Below are 21,930 nucleotides of genomic sequence, written 5' to 3' on the forward strand. Positions count from 1 at the left end.
TGTGTGTGCACATCTGTTTGTAGTCTCCCTATTTTCTGACTGCCATACAGTCAACACTGTAAGCAACAAATGGCACCTCCACCCAACACCCCCACTTCCCGCCGTGCTAACACTCACAGCAGTGCCCGGCCTAGCCCATGCCAGCCCCAGCACATCCCCGCACGGTGGGCCGGCAGCCCGGACCACCCGACTGACCACCCACCCAGGTCCAACTCCCTCGGCAGCAGCCCGCTCCTCTTCCCGTCTCTCCCGTCTCTGGGAGAGCTCTGCCCAGAAGTCTCGACTGCCCTAACCATTTTATAGGGAAACGGCCTGGTCCGGCCCATGATCCTGTTATGCAGAAAGTCCTCGTGGTCTGTGGCGTGGTCAGCGGCAGGGAGGAGAAATCTGGACTTACATCCTTCTCCAACACCGCACGCTGTGTGTGTGTGTGTGTGTGTGTGTGTGTGTGTGTGTGTGTGTGTGTGTGTGTGTGAGATACTTTAGTAACACCCATCCACGATCAACTCCCTTCACAGCGCCACACATGGCCCGGCCCCTGAGCCCAGACCTCATGACTTCTGTGCGTGCAAATATTCAACCACACCGGTCATTTATGGCAGTTTCTGGCTGCCCACACGTATCGTCCCTGAAAGGCTGAGCCTCGGTCACATAGCTCTGCAGTCCCTGCTCAGACTGGGAGCATCTGGGAGCCTCTCCTCTTCTCCGCCCGGTCGCTGCGTTTCTTCTCTCTGGCCGAGGGGAGCGGCTCAGATGCTTCTCAGCTGCAGAAGGGCGGCAGGCCTCGCTGGGGAACACACAAGCCTGGCATGGGCCCGAGAGCTAGGTGTGCTAGGTGTGTGTGTGTGTGTGTGTGTGTGTGTGTGTGTGTGTGTGTGTGTGTGTGTGTGAGAGGAAAGGAGAGGGAACAAGAGGGATTTGGCATGTATGTGCAGTGGATCAAGGCATAACGTTTCCATGTGTTTCATGCATATTTTGCCCCTGTGCGTGCTTGCGAGCTCGGCCCCTCCCGCTTCGCCGCGTGGGCCCACGAGGGGAGTTGTGTAACATGCTTCTCCCACGCTGCAGCTGCTGATGGGTGCGTGGCAGCAAAGACCACTCCACTGCACCGCACAGCGGCCGGTCTGCGCCCCCCTTACACTCCACACAGCGTCCTCCCACACCCTTCACTCATCGTGACTCCCTCAGTGCCTGCGTGCATGCGTGTGTGTGTGTGTGTGTGAAAGACCGAGCGAGAGAATGACACTGAATGCATTGTACTTGACACTTGCTTTTCTGATTTGTATGTACTTGAATGTGGCTTATATAGGTAATGTGCCTTTCCACTGCCTCAAACATAATGGTTTCCAAGATGGTTTTTTTTTTTTTTTTGGGGGGGGGGGGGGGGGGGTTGTATGCTTGCAGTAATCAGAGTGAATTTATGTACTACTGCACTTACCGCACATAATTATTGACACTAGGTGAAATTTAGGCTTATTTCAGAATGCCATATTAAGTCTCTATGTCTCATTTCAGTTTATTTTTAATTGTGCTTCCCAGAACTTTGTAAATCTACTGCAGGCAAAACAAAGCTCATGTGATCCTCATTTGACCACAGTGTTGACTACAGTGTTGCCATCACGTTCTTTGCCTGCATGGAGCTCTTCAACGCTCACACACAGAGTTGGCACGGTCCCTCTCACTGTTCCGCCGTGCCACCCATCCTCCCGCTTGCCCCATCGCTCACCCTCTCGCTCTTCCGCCCCGTCACCTGCCCTCCCGGCGGTCCTGCCGCTCGCCCGCCCTTTCGGACCCGTCCGCCCCGCACGGGCCACAGTGTTGAAGGCAGGCAGATTGCAGTCTATAGGACATGCAAACACATGCACCCCCAGACCCTCTCGGTCTGTCTGTGCTCAGTTTGCATGTGGGTGTGTAGGTTTGTGTGCAAAAGCAAGCTTCTGCATTTTATTACGCTCTGTCCAGTACGAATTAAATGTGCTACCACAAAGCATTCAGGCCCCTTACAAATCCAACTCGGTGAACTTGGTGGAGTTACTCTACTGCGAGTGGGGAACTCGCCGTCGCCGTGTTGTTTCCATGCCGATCAGTGAGGTTTCCATAGTGATGGTAGACACTGGTACCACTGCGGGCTAAGCGATGAGGCAGGTGACCACGATGATGTAAAGCGTTCGACGCATTAAAACACGTTAAACACATTCTGACCTCTTTAGTTTGAAAGGTGTTTGGTCGTAGGAGCATTCCGGGGCCGTATTTATACCATCAGGCCAATTGGACCGAAGAATTCAAATTTATCGTCTAAGGGCAGCTAGTGTCGGTGGATAGTCAGGCCTTTATTTGGGCAGACATCGCAGGTTCTGTCAACACGCAAGACATTAGACATTTTCGGAGCAGGCTGCAGTGTTAACCAGAGGGGAGGTGGAAGAAGTCTTTTGCTTTTTTCACATGTCCCCAGAAGCTTTATGCTCGATCGGAAAGAGTGAGGCAGCCACAGCAGCGCACCACTGCGCTGAGCTGTACTCCCGTACCCGGGCGATGCACAGGTCCAGGAGTGTGTGCAGTTCTGCTGTTCACAAAAGCTCATACTCTCCAAAGAGCCTTTTCCTGAAGTGAAACCACCGCAAAGCTCATCAGCAGGAATCGGTTTCACTGCTCTTTCTCTCTAGCTTTCTGTCTCTTTCTCTTCGTCCTCGGAGTCTCAGCCTAATTGCTTCCCGTTAGAGTCCCTCCGATGCTAATCGGACGATTCCAAAAGACATTGTGATGGCGTAGTTCTGTGGCGCGCGCGCGCACACAAGCACACCTGCAGATAAACGCAGCTGCAGATCGGCATTTGTAAATCATGGCCAGAATGCAGATTTTTGTCCAAATGACAGCTTACGTCATCCTGAGAGGCAGAAGTCACCCAGACGCCCCCCTCCTCTCTTTTAGTCTCTCATTCTTTCCCTTCTTCTCTCGCTACCCTCCTCTCTTTCTCCTTCTTTGTGCATAAATGTACAGAAGATGGCATATGGAGTCATTTTTTTCTGGAAAATTGGAGAGAAAAAAACAGTATTTTCAAGATATTTGCTTCTAATTAGTCTGGAAATCTTCTAACTGTTCAGTGCTTTCAATGATTTTTAAGAGTATATGGATTTCACTGCTTCTAGCAATCCTTTCTTATCAAAAACATCACTTTGAAAAGAAAAAGAATAATATGATACTTCACGGTATGATGGCTCTCTAATTGCTAGTGTGCTACAGTATTTAGTGTCTCCATCCAGGTGAGATAAGTTCTTTGTCCTGTTCTAACACATCTAATCTTACCCATTCACGTACCTGATAATTTAGCTAATGGATTGCTTGGGCACGGGGTGGTGTTGAGCTAGGCAGGACTCTTGACTGTTCAGGTCCTAAACAGCTCAGCCTTGCACCCAAGAGAAGCTGTACCACAGTGGGGGGTGGGGGGGGCAGGAACTACCACAGGAAGCACTGAATTCAGAACCAGGATGAATGACCTGGAGATCGATGCCTCACGCTGCCTGGTGCTTAAGAAAAACACAAAAAAGCACAAAGAAAATCACAATAAAGGACATTGCTCATCCATAATGATTCTGGCATGTGAAATGGTCTTCTAATTATTATGAACAGCCAAGACTGCAGCGTTCAGCAGCAGCGGACTGGTGTCACACGGTTTAAATGCGAGAAGCCCCGAGGATGAATTATGACTTAATAAGTCTGAGCGAACAGCACTCTAACCATAATAGAGGAAGTTCTCTTTATAAAATTCATTCTGATTCCATGAATAAGAAATAAAGGGGAAATGACTAATGCGGCTGAGAGATTGACAGATAAACAAAGGCCGTAACCACGGACACCGGCGAAAGGAGGAGAGACTGGCTGCGCGTGTTATGGAGCCCTGTGCTACCGAGTGGAGACTGGGTGATTTATTGCAGACGCTCATGACAGGAAGGCTGAAAATATTGATGGGCTGCAGAGATGGGCAGGGCCCTTCTCCAGCTACCATTTGCATTTCAAATTGACACTGTAACTCAGCCCGCAATTCACCGTAACCATGGAAATGCAAGTCTCCTCACGCACCAACGAGAGCGCTATGACAGTCGTCTTATTGTGTGGCCCTTGCTTTCAGTGTAAGACACGCTCACTTGGTCAGAAGGCGGTCAGCGTCGATAAGTCCATGCTTACCGATGACTCCGACATGTCGGCGTGTGTTGAAACCATATTAAGCCCAGGTTATGAAGGTCACCTGCTTGCAGTGAATATAAACACAGTGGCCTCCGAATGGCTTATCTAGTTAAAAACACAAGTCTGTTCTCACAAGCACATGCAAAGGGAGCCGCAACTATGCCACAGGTCAAGTAAGTCGCAATGATGCGATACAAAACCTGTAAGGTTTCACTCGTGTTCCGTCCCAGGTGAGATTCTGTCGTCTCACTGAAACGTTATTGACGTTATTAACTACGTTATTGAGTTTGACTGTCATTTCGAAATAAATTGTTCTTTACTCAGCATCTGAGCTTTCAGGATATAAGAGAACTATTTAGCTAACCAGAGCCTTCCTTCACAATTGTGGGGTTTTTTTGTTTTTTTTTTGTTTGTTTTTTTTGTTTTGTTTTTGTTTTTTATAACCAGGGACTGTAGCCTAATATTTTGGCTGTTTCTGAAATGTATTTGTTGTTATTTATTTATTTGTTTGTTTGTTCCACGATCACTCCTCTGTCCCTCTTACTGCCAGACATGTGCAGCTGGCGCCGAGATCTAGAGCACAGTCTGAAATTACGAGGTGCTCTCTTGTGCAAGATTGGCAGTTACAGATGAACGTCCTCTTTGGCCACAGGTATCCAAACACAGGCTTCAGCTTGCCATTTCTAAATCGTCGATCTGACGAAAGCACTTTAGAGGCATTTTCGACCTGCGTGCAGTTTATTCCCCCCCCCGGGGTAGGTCTCGTGGCTTTTGCACGCATTGTTTGCATCCCACGTTATTATCCTGGTGGTTCATTAATGTCATTTCCAGAGAGGGATGTGGCCTTCGTCTCGGGACAGGCGCCATGTGACGGAATAAGGTCAACGAGCCATCCAAACGGCCTCGAAATTGTAACCTTTTAAAAGGTGTAAAAGAAAGATGATTGCCCAGGAGCTGACTGTGCCTGTGTTAAATGTCATTGCATTGCAGTTTCTCTAGCCTAACTGCTTTTTCCATTAGAGACATTTAAAGTATAATCTGTAAGTTTGAGACGGGAACAACCGTGCTTATGAGTATTTCGGAGCAGGGTCGTTAGCCTTCTGAGCCCTGCCATTGTGAACATGCGACGGTTTCAAAGTCCCTCCCACCGCTTAGCATTACAAGTGCACACATTTGAAACCTTCGGCACTAAATGTTTCAGTAATGACATAGCCGAGTCCTCTGACCATCATCTGCCATTGCTCAGGTGTTTAGAATTATGGCCAGAAACAATTTAGAATGGCCCAGTCACCAATGCATTACAGCACTGTAGCCACGGAGACCGGATGACCAAATCCCCCCCCCCCCCCCACCTTCCCTCAAGAAAATTTAGTGCTTGTGGGTTGGAGGGTCACAGCACTCCCCAAATGTGCAAGCACTTTCAGTGAAGTGATTTCAATCTTCTGCAGGCCTGTCCTTCAGATTTTTTTTCCCACCACATCCGGTCCACTCAGTTCTGCTCTCCGGGGAGGTAGCGACTGATACAAGCACGCAAGCTTCAGAAGTCTGCTTGGTCTCAAACACAGACCTGCACCGTTACACAATACCGCCAAATCGTGAAAATGGGCCAAAAACGCCACTGAATTGATTTACTTATTTATTTATTAATGCCGGTGGGTCATCACACGGTTTGGTTTTAACGACCGCGGATATAAGGGTGGCGGGCAGAAACAGAAGTCGAGCCAGACCCCGGCCCCCTTCAGGCAGTGTGTGCGCTGTTTATTAGAACCGCAAACCCACCAAGGCAGCAGCCATCCCCCATAACTCTGTGCCTCCCTGCCACACTCCATGAAAACGAGCCTTTGTCTGGCGAGCATTGTTTATGGCACAAAGGCGCATTTTAATCCTGCATTGGCGATGCATTTATTATTCATTAAACAAGAGGCCAGGTGACACGCTTTATACGAAAGGGCCTCAAGCGCCGTCACCTGGCGACAGGGTGGAAGGAAAGCGTCCCATGACCGTGCCGCTTCAAAAGCCCGGCCCGGGCCCTGTGCAGAGACGGGCGTCGAGCGATGCGTAAACGGAACCTCAGCCGAGCCCTGTCGACGAGATAGTGGGGGAGGGTGACGACCGTGTGGATGGAGGCGGCAGTGTTGGGTACTTACCTTGTAATCGGAAGGTTGCTGGTTCAAGTTGCCACTGTTGGGCCCCTGAGCAAGGCCCTTAACTCTCTATTGCTGAGTTGTACTCAGACAGAATTGTAAGTGGCAGTGGATAAAAGCATCAGCTAAATGCCAAAAAGGGATGTCTTCGATGAAACAGTGATTTCAGAGGCAAGTGCACCTTGTCACACGTGTTTGCTCTTTTGCAGTTTGTGGGGACATCCATGGGCAGTTCTTCGATTTGATGAAGCTGTTTGAGGTGGGAGGGTCGCCAGCCAACACGCGCTACCTTTTCCTGGGCGATTATGTGGACAGAGGATATTTCAGTATTGAGGTACGTTTCAGGCTGCATTTAACTCACGGTTATGTAGCAACAGGGTCTGACGTATGAAGTGTTGTTCTGAATTTCTGTTACAGGTTAGATAGAAAAGAATGAATAAATCAATTGTAATTCAATATATGCATTTGCAAACACTGCAGGTTCACATTGTTGCCAACAAATTGCTCTCTCTCAAACATTAGAGAATGGCTGTTTTCAGATCAGTTTTAATTACTTGCTTCAAAAATGTTTTGGCGAGCTCAACATTTTGTTTGTTTTTAATTTTCAAAGTCATCTTTGCTCATGAGATTTTTTTTTTCCCATGCTAAAAAAAAAAAAAAAAAAAAAAAAAAAACTATTCCATTAAAGGATCTCTTAGCAGTGTCATTTTATTTCTCTGTATTCTCTCTCTCTTCTTTCAGTGTGTGCTGTACTTATGGGCCTTAAAAATCCTTTACCCCAAAACACTGTTCTTGCTGCGTGGGAACCACGAATGTAGACATTTAACAGAATATTTCACCTTTAAACAGGAATGTAAGTACAGCAGATCCAGTATTCTGCTTTACCATGTGTACCACACAACATAAACTGTCATTTGGAAAACTAAAACACACAATGTTTATACTGGTCACAGTTCCCTTTTCACATCACCACCTCCTTCCTTAAAGTCTCCAGAGAGGCCCTTAAATGTTTCCTGTTAGGCTTATGAGGTCACATTCTTTAGTAGCTAACTTTGATGTTTGCGCTCGGCCAGACCCGATGGTCCAATGAGGGACCTGCCAGACTGAAGCCGGTTCTATTCCGTGTCTGACGGAAGCATTGGGCCATTAAAGCCCCACCCTCTCCGTCTGACACTGGGCAGTGTGTCAGTGTGCTGACATTTGTTCTGGCTGGCCACACCCCCTCTACTCCCTGCAGCTGTGACTCGGCGTTCGCTTCTGCCTCCTCCAGGTCGGATTAAGTACTCAGAGCGGGTGTACGACGCGTGCATGGATGCCTTCGACTGCCTGCCCCTGGCCGCGCTCATGAACCAGCAGTTCCTGTGCGTGCACGGAGGACTCTCCCCGGAAATCACAAACCTCGACGACATTAGGAAAGTATGTGTGAATGCCCTCAGTCCCATCTAGATGCTTTCAAGCTTATCAATGCAATTCAGTTTAGTAGTTAGGGCTTCATGTGAGCCTCAGTAAATGCAATAATGAAGAAACATCTGGTTCAAACGTCCTACATAGCAGTATTATAATAAATACAAAATGTAGTCTATTGTTTTTTTGTTTGTTTGTTTGCAAGACATGAATATTAATTTATGTTAATTTAGATTGCTGTGTTTAATATAATTAATGAATATGTTATGAAGCCTTTGCGTACGCCCATTCGGATATAGCTATTAAAACCTAAACCGTGTGGTACTTCTAGGAAAAACAAGAATGAATCACTTGTACTGCTTCACTTGTGTGAGCTCCAGCGCTCTCATTTGAAAATGAGCTTTAGCATTTATGGACAGTCCAAGCACAACAGCGCTCAGAAGGGTCACCGCACCCATGCTCAGTCCCATTGCAAAAGATGCTCTCTGTTGAAACCGTGAACTCGTACACACACGAGGGTCTGAGTGTATTCAGGGTGCTTCCCACATTAGTCCATTTTTATTTATGCCTCAGCGCATTGACACGCAGGGACTTTGCAAACAACCACCGTCATTAAGTCTGGATGGCCTGTTCTTCTCCTCCAGTCTGGGGACAGGACCCAGTGTGAACACGGAGCCAGTGACCCAATTTAAGATGTACAAATCACCTTCTGCAATAATAAACCCTTTTAATAAAAGGTGCCCATGTTCTACAATTTCAGTCTTCTCCCTGTGCCAGGATACAACTTTTGTCAAACACCACTGTCTTATGTTTTACTTTAGAAGGCTCATGCCAGGGTTGAACTGTTTTTCATCTCCCTTCTAACATTGCCACACACACGCACGCCCCCCTACTACAGAATGTACAAACTCATTAACAGGGAGAATTCTGAAAAGATGAGGAGGTTTGGACCAAACATAGCCATGACCACAATCAAGGTGATTGTGGAATAAGACCGAGTTCTTTTACCCACTCCGTTTGTATATCGATATTCTACAGAATAATCATGCTTTTGATTAAAAGCAGTTAATAGAAATGGAATTCTAAAAAGGTACAAGGCCGTCATTTTCGGCTAGTGAATCCAATAAGCACAGAGACTCTTCTGCCGTGTGCCATCATTTAGCTTTACTTTGTCCTGTAGCTCTGTGAAATTGAGCAGAATCCAGAGCTCATTTCAGGTCTTGTGATATCTGGGCTTCATCCAGGCCCCCTCGTCTCAGGCACTGCTAATGGGAAACAGCTTGCCTGACCACAGCATTCGGGGTCGGTAATGGCTGGGCATTAAGGGTCTGAGAATGTCATAATGCCCTGTGACATGATGGCACCACAAGCTGAGCATGTGTGTCGCCCGCCTTCAGTTAGACAGATTCAAGGAGCCCCCAGCCTACGGACCGATGTGCGATCTGCTGTGGTCAGACCCGTTGGAGGACTTTGGCAACGAGAAGAGCCAGGAACACTTCACGCACAACACGGTGCGGGGCTGCTCCTACTTCTACAGGTACTCCGCCGCACGCGGAAACGCCCGGCAAACACACATGCCTTTCTCGTCCCTGTGCCCCACCTTCTTCCGTCCGCAAATCCCTGCGCTGCCAGAAGCTTCGCACTCCGCTCCGTGCCGCAAAGTTCTAGTTTAATACCCCCAAACTGCCTCCAGATTTCTTTAGAAAATCTGGGAGCTTATAACAGCAATGAAATTGTGAAGAGTGGGAGGTTTTACACACCACATGTCCTGTGCCGCTAGCGTCGGATCCCCACAGTAATCCCAGTCCAGAGCTGAAACTGTAAGCACAGAATCAAAAGGCACGCTCTGATCTCTCATTTATCTAAAATATTTGTTGATGTGGGATAGCACAGAACACACTGCTCCCAGAGTGAATCGATTAGCACAGTCTTCACCCCGACAGTCGTGTTTGCTGGTTGCTTTATGTTGGCGCTTTCTTAGCATCAATAAATGAGAATGTTCCGGCATTCCTTCTGAAATTGAAACGAATAAAAATGAAGTGGCTTTCCTTTCGTCCCAGTGTGGTGTGGTCTGGTTACAGGTAGCCACGGTTCAACGACAGCGACGGGTACAGGTGTACTTGTCTGCCGAAGTACCGACCCATATCCGACACTGGGGAATCAATACGGACTAAGTTTGCTAGCTGATCCATCCTAATTGATCTAGCATGCTAGCAGGAGCACACCCCTAATACGACCTTACTATAATAATTGCTCCATAACACCGAGCCCATGCTGAAATGAGGCAAGACTTTGAAGTTGCTTCAGAACCCTATCCGATGTGCATAGAGGTCTCATCGATATAGCGCCATCCTAAACAATGCAGCTCTATCCCAAACAGAACGGGGAACGCCAGGGGCAGAAGTGGAAGAGGCGGAGTCGCTGCATTTAATGTCTATATTTCTAGGCAGTGGTGTTATAACTATAACGGCTATAGTTCTAGGCAGTAGCCAGTCTCTCTCTGTCTGTCTCTCCGTTTCTACCCAGTCAGTAGGGTATAATTGGAAACCTACTGTCTAGCTGGTTTTATGAGTCTGTCTGGGTGATGGCAGGCACCACACAGCAGACCAGTCCATGCCTCTTTCCCCCAAATACCCGGCAACAAACGTCTCGTCTCATCTCCCCGAGATCCCTCGTAACACTTTTACAAACATAGCCAGCCGTGTAATTGCACACGATTCAGATTTGCACACAACATGTTTTCGGGGCTGCCCCTTTGTTGTTGCGCGCTGGGAGAGACTTTACGCTTGTAGCGAGAAACGGACAGGACAAACTTTTCCGACCACAGAGACGGGAGGGGTGGGAGCAGCAGTTCGGGAAGATGCTTTTCATCTTTGGCCGATTTCGGACCCTTTTCTCCTCGCTGAACCCTTTGGTGTACAGACGCCGAGGCACTTCAGTTTAGTGCCTGCTGAAAAATTATCTTTGCCTTGAATTATTTTAGATTTTTCTAAGTTCTATTGCTACATGAACATGGTTTAATCATCACTGTTCCCCAGAAGGTATTTGAGTTTAGTCTTTTTGTACAGAACTGAGTGTTTTACAGCAAATCACACTTAATCACACATGTACCCAAAAGCATTTATTCACAGAATGTACAAAAGGTCTTTTTTTTTTTTTTTTTTTTTTTTTTTTTTTTTTGGGTGATTAACTGCAGCACAGAACATTTATGCAGTGCTGCCTTTTTGATGTTTGAATTTGAGTCTCACAGCCACCATACTGTGTTGAGTTCTTGGTTCACCTAACCTCCTTCAGCTATCCAGGCTGGGGAAGTCCTTCCTCTGGAGGCTGGCCTTCACCGAGTGTTTGTCTAGGCCCCGGCCTCCACTGGCTGCTTGTTTAAGATGTTGTTTTGGTCTCGTCGGCTTATTCGGCTGTCAGAGGGAGGCGCGGAAGAGACTCGAGCCGGCCATAAACACGGGAAAGTTCCATTGCACACCGTGCCAGCTAGGGGAGAGGGCCGTGGCACGGAAAACTCCGGAAACTTACTTCTAGCCTTTCAGGATGGCTGACATTGCTTGCTTTGGCTTCTGCCTTCTCTCACTGACATTCCCCTCAAAATCACACACACACTCACACTGCAAGCACACACACAGTGAGCACACACACTGTCAGCATAAACACAAAATATTTTTCAAGCAAAAGTTCCTTCCCTGAAGGTCAATATGTAGTATATGGCACTGTTGGAACGTTTTGCATCATTCAAGCTAAATCAAATATGACTGCTCCAGTCCCAGCCAACCAAGTGTCGTGTTTTTTTTGTTTTGTTTTGTTTTTTCTTCCCTAGTTATCCTGCCGTGTGCGACTTCCTACAACACAACAACTTATTATCTGTCATCCGGGCCCACGAAGCACAGGACGCTGGGTAATTGTGTTTTATCTAAAGCTAAACATCTGCTTTCACGCTAAAATATTCTTCATCTTCACTGAAGTTTTTGTGCTTGTTTGCATATTGTTATTGCAGTGTGATCTAGGAAAAATGGATATTCAATTTGGCTGCAAGTCTTTTTTTCATCTAAAACACAAATGTCTCAACTCAAATATTTCAAAAATACTCACATTTGAAACACCTTTTCCATGCCGAAAGAGGGGGTTTGCTGTGACTCCTGTGCTAAGCTCCCACCTGAACAAGCATGAATAACTACTGTCTCGTTCCACCGAGCTTTTGTAGGCAGAGGTCATCTCGGGTTTGAAGCTTTGGCTTTCTCCCCCCGGGCCTAAACGGAATTGCCCTGCTCCTGCTCCCTTCATTGGAGCGCTTTGCCTAGCCAGAGCTCCATTGATTATTGCCAAGTCATTGTTTGAACCGCCTGGCCTCCCCCTGGGTCTCCTGGTCTGATGGATTACAGCCGCGGGGGGCCGAGCCCTAAGTGGAGACGCCACAGCAGGCAAACGAGCAGAGACGTGCGGGACAGTCCGTAACGCAGGAGGGAGAGGGGGCGGGTTGCAGGGGTGTGACTGGCTGGCGGGAGTGACCATGGAGCTGTTGTTTTGGCCAGGTATCGGATGTACAGGAAGAGCCAGACTACAGGCTTCCCCTCCCTCATCACTATCTTCTCAGCCCCTAACTACTTAGATGTCTACAATAATAAAGGTAAGGAGCGCACGTGTCTGCTGCGCGCACACAGACACATATGTATGTGTACAGGTGTCAGCATGGGCTAGATTGTCCGTGTGTGTGTGTGTGTGTGGGGGGGGGGGGGGGGGGGGTGGGCGGTAGTCCAGAGTTGGCATGTGGTGGTCCCGCAGAGCTGCAAGATGGACAGACCCATGCTTAGTTGGTCAGCACTTTCAGACAAAGAGACAGAAAAAGACGGACGGATTTTAAAATTCCAGGCCTCGTCATGACACACTGCGGCACTAACTCCTTCGAAATGTCTAAATACTTTAAGAAATGTCATACTAAAAAGTGTAAAAGCTAAGCTATCGGAGAGAAAAGCACACGGTAGCAGCGAGTCTTTCGGCCAAGGAAAGGCCGTGTCGCAAGGAAACGGTTCTTGTTTCAACATGGCTGCTTATTCTTCACTTATTTAATAGACGTTTTCCTTTGCTGTTGTGTAATCTTTCTCCAGCTGCAAATTCTGATCTTTGCTAAGGCGAAGGTAATGAGATTAAGAGAGCTTTGCCTTGCAATTACTGGCCACAGCGTTAGTGGATGGTGTGGGAATACATTCGTGTCACTGTGAGCTTGAGTGCACTGTGGCGACGCTGTTTTTGTTGGGGTTTGGGGTTTGTCGCCCCTGCGTTCTGCTGCAGCGCTCGCGTGCAGCAACTCGCTCGCATTCGTGCTGCGGGGTTGGTATGCGGCCGACGGCAGACCTCCCCGCTCTCTCACTATTCGCCGCTTGCCAGCTCCGAGCGGCACCTGCGGCGTTCCGGCACTGCGCCAGCGGCCCCACTGGAACCGCCTCCGCAACAAAAACACCACCCCCGACACCCCCACCTCAGCCCAACAGCGCCGCACCGCGCCCACGCACACATTTAAGGCCAGGCCAGCCGCTCGGGCGTGGGGGACTTGGTCCCCTCTCCTCCCAGTGAAGTCAGCGGCACGCGTCCAGATTGATGGCCCATCGACCGCTGCGGTTAATCCAACAGTCAGCCGCACCATCCATCACCCTCCGGGGCTTCCACCCGTCCCTCTCCATCAGCCGCCTCCTGGAGACGCTGCCCCTCCCCCACCCGCACCACCACCACCACCAACAACAAACAGCAGGGGACGGATCCTGCAACAGAGCAGGCAGAAAGAGGCGTGGCAGTAGCTGGCCCGCCCGGAGCTAATGAACGCCCATGTTTCGGTCTCGGAGCAGAGCAGCGTAGCAGGAATCAGCAGGGGGAATGGCCGACGTCTCTGCCAGCACGCCGAGGCCCTGCCAGGCACTGATTAAAGCACGGAGGGCTCCTCCATCTGTCAGCGACGCAGCAGTGGGAGATTCCAGAGAAGAGGCGCCTCGCATGCTGACTCAGGATCAGCTCCCGCCTCCGACGCTGCGCCAGTGCCCGCGATAGGAGTCGATGATTCCTGAACAGTCAGCCCGAGCGGGCGCGGCGGCGTTCGCCAGCAAAGCTGTCGACGTCTCGTTGGTGACGCGTGTGATTCCTTGCCTCGGCACAAGGCGTGTTCCCGTGGCGACCCAGAGTGAAGCGGGGTGGGGGGAGGGTGCTCTACAGGCTGGGGTCACAGGGTCAATCTGCATTACCTCCACACACTGGTTGACTCCCTGCTCAGAATGGTAGAGCAGATAACCTCTTCAGACACAGACTCATGTCACCTAAGTCTTCACTGATGGGTACCTATGCTCTCGCTGTGACTTTAGAATTTAGTTAGATATACATTATAAATTATGAATCTTGCATATGTAAATGCATATGTTAGATTTTACTCTGGGTCTCCTGGAACAAGTTAGATAACACTTTAATTTTCTAATCGTGGTGCTTGTGAGCTTTTTTTAACATGACTTTATAATGTTTAATTAATGTAGAATAAAATGTCATTAATTTAATTGTTGGAGATAAGTGTGATATTCTCTGACCATGTGTAAATAAGGGTAATAATAATTATGCAAATTCAACTAATATCTAATGTATTGTCTGTGAGATTAAGCTCGTTTTTTAATTTTTTATTTTTTCCCCCCACTTCAGCTGTTTGAGTGAGCACAGGAGCCACCATGTGGTTGTATTCAGAACTGCATCCTTGCAACTACAAACTTTTTTTTTTCTTTTTTTTTTTAACAGATTTTCTCTAACCTGGGGCATAGCGTCATAGATGATCTAATCCTCACCGTTAATAATCAATATCCCACTTTTTAGATGCTCTACCATTTATAGCGTCACATTTGGCAGCGTTACCCGACTGAAGTTTGAGGTTTCGCGGGCGCATGCCCTCAGGCCTTTCCGTCTGGCTGGCGTTTGACAGCTGGCCCGGCTCCGCACCACATGACGAGCTGCTATTCTGAATCAAGAGCGAGCCTCAACGGTAGGGAAAGTCCCTCCAGATGATCTTGAGAGCGCGGCGTCCGCTTTCAGTGCATCGAGCCCGCAGGAGGCATCTGCCCAGGGCAGGCTGCGCATATGCACAGGACTGCGGTGACCTTAACTCCTTCAGACAGGCTTTTGCGAGCATGCCTGTGATTTGTGAGCTGAACGGTCTGCAGAAAAGTTACTTCCCAAAGTAGACAGAGGCATTTGGTCAGGGGCCAGCTGTGGGGATTACTGAAGCTCTCGGCGTTCTCCGAGTAAGCAGAAGGATGCAGGGAGTAAATGGGCATGATTTTACCAAACCTCCCACCCTCCAGTAGTCCGTAGCACACTGTTTTTGATTTGAGGGGTGTGTGTGTGTGTGTGTGTGTGTGTGTGTGTGTGTGTGTGTGTGTGTGTGTGTGTGTGTGTGCGTGCGCGTGCGTGGCTGCTAAAGCGGGGGCCTTTCGAACACAGACGCACAGCGAGCAGTGATTTTCTTCTCTTCACTTTTCTTCCTCTCCGTGCTTGCAGCTGCTGTGCTGAAATACGAGAATAACGTCATGAACATTCGGCAGTTCAACTGCTCCCCCCATCCTTACTGGCTTCCTAACTTCATGGATGTTTTTACCTGGTCACTGCCATTTGTTGGAGAGAAAGGTCAGTCCCGGTACACACAAACGCTAGTGTAGGGCTTTGCATTTGGTAGTGTAGTACAGTCCACAGTATAGTAGAAATTTCTGGAAAACTGCTATGGTATGTCCCCTGTCTCTATCCTGTCGTCCACAGTCACTGAGATGCTGGTAAATGTATTGAGCATCTGCTCCAATGATGAATTGACCACCGACGAGGAGATTGATGGTAAGAAGGTGGAAGTGCGCACATGCGTGCTCACACACACAGGCAGACTCTCTCCATCTTAATGCAGCTGTGTCATAAAATAATTTTGAATTAACCCTGTTCTCAGATGGCATTAAGCCCCAATCCTGTGACATCACTACCACACACGCACCACGTGGCACTTCAGGCAAGAGTGTTCGTCTTACCGGCAGTTAATCTGTGTCGCAGCACGTCTGAGCCACAGTCTCTATGCTGGACCACACCTCTAAAGAGGCGAGAGGCTCTCTATGGTGACAGGACCTATGAAAATTCACCTTGATTACGCAACAAAGTTTTAGACTTTTAGTAGTTTTAGACTTCACAAAGTTACTGTACATCTACTAAGCTGAGGAAGCGTACCCTCCGAACCAATCTGAACGTGGACTTGGAGCCTGAATGTGTGCATAAAACCTTAAGCTCAGCCAGCTCTTTGAAGCCAAGGTTTGTAGCTGCACACGTGTCTCCCTTTAGAGTTCAGGCATTAGAACCAGAAGGAACCTGTGAAAAGTAGCACTTTCTCCACCAGCGTATTTTCCGTGGAGTTCCTCTGAAGAAGCGTGAGCCTATAGCAGATGCCAGGCTGCTATAGCTGTTTGCTTGTCTTTTTCCACATTGTTTTACGTGTGCATTTTACATGGTTGGAGGAGCCCCGCTAGCCACCCATGGGGCAAACTGCCCCCTGTTCATGCGTCAACAGGAAATGACATACAGGCATGTTTCCTGGGCTTTGTGGGATGATTTCCCCCTCCCTGTTATTTCCTCTGTATCTCAGGAACAGCGTTTCACTCCGTTTGTCACATTTCATATGAAAACTGTAAAATCCAGTGCAACCCCAGTATATAGGAACTCAGAAGCGGGACAGTAGCGCACAGCTTTAAGATGACTTGCCTTGGATTTTAATGTCAGACACCACCTGCTTAGCTTCCAGGCTGGCAAGCTAAACAGAAGGCTAATTCCTGCTCCTAACGCTAGCATTTCATTGGATTCCCATGTTATAACTTCCCTTCTCTGACCGATTTGGTTTCATAGCCATTGTTCTGATTTTAACATTTCTGTGTCAAGCTCTTTTTATTATTTATTTTGTTTTCTCGTTCTTTCCAGTTCTGCTTCTCGTCATTCTGTCACTTCTCTTTCTATGTTGCTTTATCTAATCAATCTCTTTTCTTTCCTTCCCCCCCCCCCCACACAGTTGTTGTGTCAGGCATTTCCTTTCTTTTTGCTCCATGGGTGGTTCTCTCTCTCTCTCTCTCTCTCTCTCTCTCTCTCTCTCCCATTCCTCAGCCATCCACTGACCACTCTACTGTTCTTTTCTGTTCTCTTCTGGGGGTGTACTTGAGAAGGACAGCTAATTTATGCCCCCAAGAAAGGTACATCCTCCCACATACCAATAGCCTGTGTGCACTGCCCTCTGCTTCCTCCTGCTGCCTCCTCCTAACGGGTCGATTAACACCACCATCCGGCCCGTGCCTTCATATATAAGGGTCGGTACTAACGCTCCTCACGTTTTGTCCACCTAAAGTAGTTAGCTAGCACTTTACAGTAATCTCACGGTAAAGGTGTTTAAGGAGTGTGTGTGGACTGCCTGCATTGCCAACAAAATCAGCAACTGTATGACTGGAATGATCATCTTTGTAGCATGGACTGAAACGTATGAGACAGCATAATTTCAGGCGGAAACACGACCTAGCGTGGTCGATTTTGCTATCGGTGTTTTCATCAGTAGTCACTCAAATAAATAAATCCACATCCGTGTGTGGTGAAAGCTGGTATCATCTTTGCTTCATTGGAATCAAGTTATCCGTGTTACGAGGTATGTCATGAAGTGTGTCTCTCCCGAACTCAATATGAATCTTCATACCGTATCATTTCTCCCCATCTCTGCTGAACTGCACTGCAACCATACCGAGTGCTCCTGCCTGTCCTTTCCAGCCTTGAGCCTTTTTTTAAAAAATGTTTTAATTTTTTTTAGGAACGGTCTGTTAAAGGTCAGACCTTCTCCAAAGCTGCTTCTGTTTACGTAAGAGTCTTCTGAGCGTAGGCCTGACTATGCAACAGCCAAATCACCCAACAGGTGCATTACTTGAGTCCTCCCACCTCGATGAAACAGTCCAAAGCGCTCCGGTTTTGCAGGGCAATCCCTCTACCCGCCCCCTTGGGAGTCTCCCCAGAGCAGGCATCTTAATTAGAGCCAACAGTGTTATTCATTTTGCGGGTGGGTGGAGCGCCGTGCTGTGTGGACTCTCGCTGGCTGCAGGAATCGATAGCAGGCTAACTGAATGCTTAGCATGCATTTCACTTCTGAAGGCTGGAGGTGTAATCTGCCGTAAGGAACTACTTTATTGATCTGACTTTACTTTGCTGAGGCTGCAAATAAACACCCCCCCCCCACCCCAACCAACACCCGTCCCCCTCCCCCGAACTAAGGTTCATCAGTTCTGATGGCTTGGGTAATTATTTGTCAGGGCACTGTTAGGTTAATGCAGCTGTTTGTCTCATTTTTTGGCAATAGGCTAGGACTGAGCATATGAAATATTTGAAACCATTCCATGCTTTGTACTCAGGAGAAGCAGAAGGGGGTGGACGAGGGTTTTGACTCATGCTGAACTAATGTGTTTGTGTTGTGGGGGGCGGTCTAGGTGCCACGGCTTCCGCCCGCAAAGAGGTGATTCGGAATAAGATCCGCGCCATCGGGAAGATGGCCAGAGTGTTCTCAGTCCTACGGTAAAACAACACTTTGCAGTACCGTGCCTGTGAGAGTATGCTGTGTTGGGTGGTTTGAGAGTGCGCAAGAGTTCCCCATATTGTGTGTACATGAGTGTGTTGATTGTGTGTGAGCGCGCTCCATATTGTGTGTGTGTGTGTGTGTGTGTGTGTGTGTGTGTGTGTGTGTACATGATGTACATGAATATGTTCTGCAGTGTGTGTGCATGCGTGTGCGTGCGTTCCTCGCAGTGTGTGCACGTCTCTGTGCATGAGTTTAACTTGGTGTTTGTGTGTTCCAGAGAGGAGAGTGAGAGTGTGCTTACTCTGAAGGGGCTCACCCCCACCGGTATGCTGCCAAGCGGCGTGCTCTCAGGCGGCAGAGAGAAACTCCAGAATGGTATGACTCACGCGCCCCCTCACACACACCTCTGTATTAGGGGCGTCTGCATCACGCTTGGCCGTCGTAATAACACTTAGAACGCACGCTGGTCCGTGGAGAGTTGAGAGGGTTTTTGAGTGTGAAAGGAAGTGCCCAGAGAGCAGGAAAGAGGTTTGTTGTAAGAGAGGGAAAGCGCTGGGTGCTTCTGTGCAGGTAGCATTTTGCTTTTTAGCTGATTTAAAAATAAATAGATAAATAAAAAAAGTGTATAAGAATATAAAAAATGTTTTTTAAAAATCCATGCAAGAGACACAAAGTGACATACAGATCTATGTCAGGGAGGGGACCAGTAAGTAAAAAAGTTCCTGCGTCACCTTTTACTGTTTTGGTTTTAATATTTGGACATGCAATATGCACCCTCTACTGGTGCTGTGTAGAATAAACAGGTTTATCTCCTGTTTTTCCTTTTCTTTGAGTTTCCTCTCTCTCTCTCTCTCTCTCCCCCTCTCTCTCTCTGTCTTTCTTTAATCTCGTAGTACCTCAAACATTGTCTTGTCTTTTCTCTTTCTCTTCCTAGAAACTGCAGGTATAATCTCTTGCGCAGGTGTATCTGTCAAATGTGTTTATATGTGAGAAAAAAAGAATTTCCCCCTGCCTTATCGAACCCTACACAAGCGAGCGCCACCATCCCTAGTACAGCCCGTGCTAGAAGCTGTGTTAAAGAGTCAACACTGGGGTTTACAGGGTGCTGCATTTGCTCGGGAGTCTGCAGTCGGTGCAAGCGGGTGGTAAGAGGCGTGCTCGATGCCGTCAAGGCACAGAAACCCTGGCGAAGATCCAGCGCAGTGGAACGAGACTTTTGAACTTCAGTCTGCCCCCTTTGCAAACTAAAGTTTCCACACGTTTGCTGTTTCCAGAGGTCATGATGCTGAATGCATCACACCTATCGAGAGTTGCTGTTGCTGTTGTTGTTGCTGCTGTTGCTGTTGTTGTTGTTGTTGTTGTTGTTTAATGCCCTGAAAGTACTTTGAATTATTGAAACAAGATACATGAGTAGAATTTCCCAGGAGGCCAGTGGTGTTATTAACATATCCATCCACAATGCCTCTTGCTGTGAGAATCATTGATTTAACTTTAATAGGAACTGGATCTGTCACACTTAAACAGGATTACTAATATCTGCCTCATCATTCACAAACCAAAGGCAAAAATTAAAATAGCTTCACTCTCTTACTGGCATGGCTCAACATTCTTACTCACAACAGAGGCTGTTATATGTCCAAGACGGTGCTTAGTGGTCAGTAGCAGGGATTTAAATCACGCGTGCACACGCGCACACACACACACAATTGATGGGCCGTAGTCGAGCCATGTCGGAGAGAGAGAGTGAAGTCAGGGTGTGTCCCTGCCTTGACACCAACATGACCGCCGTGTGACACACCCATGCCCCGGGCTGCTCCGCCTCCTCCAGCAGCACCCTGCGCGTGCTCCCCTCTTTTACGAGTGTGCGGTGCGGCACCCCTCCCACCCCTCCTCTAGGTGCCTGCTAGCTTTCCTCAGGATGTCGCACACGTTTCTGCCACACATGTTCCTGTGTGTGTCTTCTCTGTGGTGCGTAGTGTTGTTCCGTCTTTGTTTATTGGTGATTCCTTCTCATCAAAGAGAAATTAAGTGAACTAAAACACTGCACGGTAAGTGGCAATAACAGCGTCTGACACCAAGGATGGATGTGTCCTTTGAAGGCCCTTGCTGACAGGCCTCTCGCTGGAGATTGTAAAAGTATGTGGCAAGGCATAACAAATTCCATCTGTTAATATATTTATTAATATCTATTTATTTGAAATATTATTCAGTAATTATCTGAGTAACTCGTCTATTTCCAGCACCAGTTCATGCTAATCCGTCAAATTTATTGTTGCTCTGAACGTCTCTTGGTGACCTAGAAAGCCTAAAAATCGGAGCAACAGCAGCTAATCCCGTTCTTTCTTTCTTTCTGTGTGATGTTCTGAATTAGCCCTACATCTTTGTGAGTCACACCTGATCACCCCACCCTACTTGGCCTCCCCACCCTAAACTCCCATCACTGTGCGCGTGCGTGCGTGCGTGCGTGCGTGCGTGCGTGCGTGTGTCAGCTGCCCCCGTTCTCCGGCTGCGCCCCAGGTCCACCAAGCCCCCAGCGGGGGGGGGGGGGGGGCGCCGCCGGGGTCAGGTGCGGTCATGTGTCCAATTTGGGCTCATATTGCTGCTCGTTGACTTGTTCCTGGACAAATGTAACCTGCTCTGCTCACCTCTGTCACTCATTTTGCAACCCCCTCCCCCTTCTCTCTTCAGCTACTATTGAGGCTATAGAGGCCGATGAAGGTAAATAGGCCAATGCCCCGCCCCCTTCTCCCACCACCACGCCTTCCCCTTTCTGCTGCCTCCTCGCAACAGGCAAAGGGCTTCCAATGGGTCCATCCATTTCACTGTAGCTTGTGTAGAGTGTGCCGGGTGTTCGGGGCAAACCAGCTGTGCTGCAGTGTTCAGCAAAAGCAGAATTAAGACAAACAAGTACTCAAACGAGCCACGCTTGCTTTAAAGGGGAACTTTAAAGCTTATTTCTGAACATGAAGGCATTATTTTGCTGCTTAGGCTTGGAGATCTTCACGTGTGTAACTGCAATGTAACTCGGCTTGTACTCACTACAAATTCTGTACACCATCCAAAAGAAGCATGTTATGTACAAGCAAATTGAAACCGTTTGTGGCTGCCAGAGAATTCCCATTCTGGAGTGTGATCTCCTCGATTGTACCGTTATTAGCAGGCAGCGGTTCTGCAGGACCATCCCCTTTAAAACAAAGGCGCCGATGCAGTTGGGCTTTGGTTTTGGCTAAATGTTCCGTGTTAGCCATCTCAAAGTTGCCATCGCAATAACGACCTCAACTGCACTTTAAATAGCAGCTTTGGCTGCTATTTACCAAGTTCCTGTAAAGTGTTTTTCTCAGACAAAGAGCCGCGCGCTGTGTCAGTAGTGATTTTTTTTCCCCTTTTTTTAAAAATGTATTATTATTACTATTCCATTTTTTCGCCCCCCTCCAGTTTACTTTGATCATTTTGCTTCTTCTTCCATGTGGATAGTCTGTGACTGTGCCATGTCGCCGTGGTTTCCTCCTCCGCTGCTAATAACCTGTGTCTGCCCTGTGCTATGCAGCAACGCAAAACGTGTCCATCTTAAAACACGGCCCAACAACCCCCAACCCCACCTAA

At 48.2% G+C, this 21,930-nt stretch overlaps 1 protein-coding gene across 6 annotated transcripts in view; it reads left to right on the forward strand.

Moving 5' to 3' along the window:
* The window catches only part of LOC113577345 (protein phosphatase 3 catalytic subunit alpha), a 55,462-nt gene that overhangs the window by 30,831 nt on the left and 2,701 nt on the right, over positions 1-21,930 (forward strand). For 2 of the 6 annotated variants that reach the window (XM_035536686.2, XM_081695279.1), the window contains exons 3-13: positions 6,536-6,660; positions 7,068-7,179; positions 7,597-7,742; positions 9,128-9,267; positions 11,557-11,634; positions 12,269-12,363; positions 15,258-15,383; positions 15,513-15,584; positions 16,943-16,969; positions 18,239-18,323; positions 18,605-18,702. In XM_035536686.2, the coding sequence (XP_035392579.1) occupies positions 6,536-6,660; positions 7,068-7,179; positions 7,597-7,742; positions 9,128-9,267; positions 11,557-11,634; positions 12,269-12,363; positions 15,258-15,383; positions 15,513-15,584; positions 16,943-16,969; positions 18,239-18,323; positions 18,605-18,702 (1,104 nt within the window). Of the gene's footprint in view, positions 1-6,535; positions 6,661-7,067; positions 7,180-7,596; positions 7,743-9,127; positions 9,268-11,556; positions 11,635-12,268; positions 12,364-15,257; positions 15,384-15,512; positions 15,585-16,942; positions 16,970-18,238; positions 18,324-18,604; positions 18,703-21,015; positions 21,046-21,930 lie in introns of all 6 variants that reach the window. The other 4 variants (XM_035536684.2, XM_035536685.2, XM_035536687.2 and 1 more) reach the window with 4 other exon arrangements.

This window comes from Electrophorus electricus, chromosome 13 (assembly GCF_041902795.1).
Source record: "Electrophorus electricus isolate QZ-2024a chromosome 13, ASM4190279v1, whole genome shotgun sequence".
In the NCBI taxonomy this organism is placed as follows: Eukaryota; Metazoa; Chordata; class Actinopteri; order Gymnotiformes; family Gymnotidae; genus Electrophorus; species Electrophorus electricus.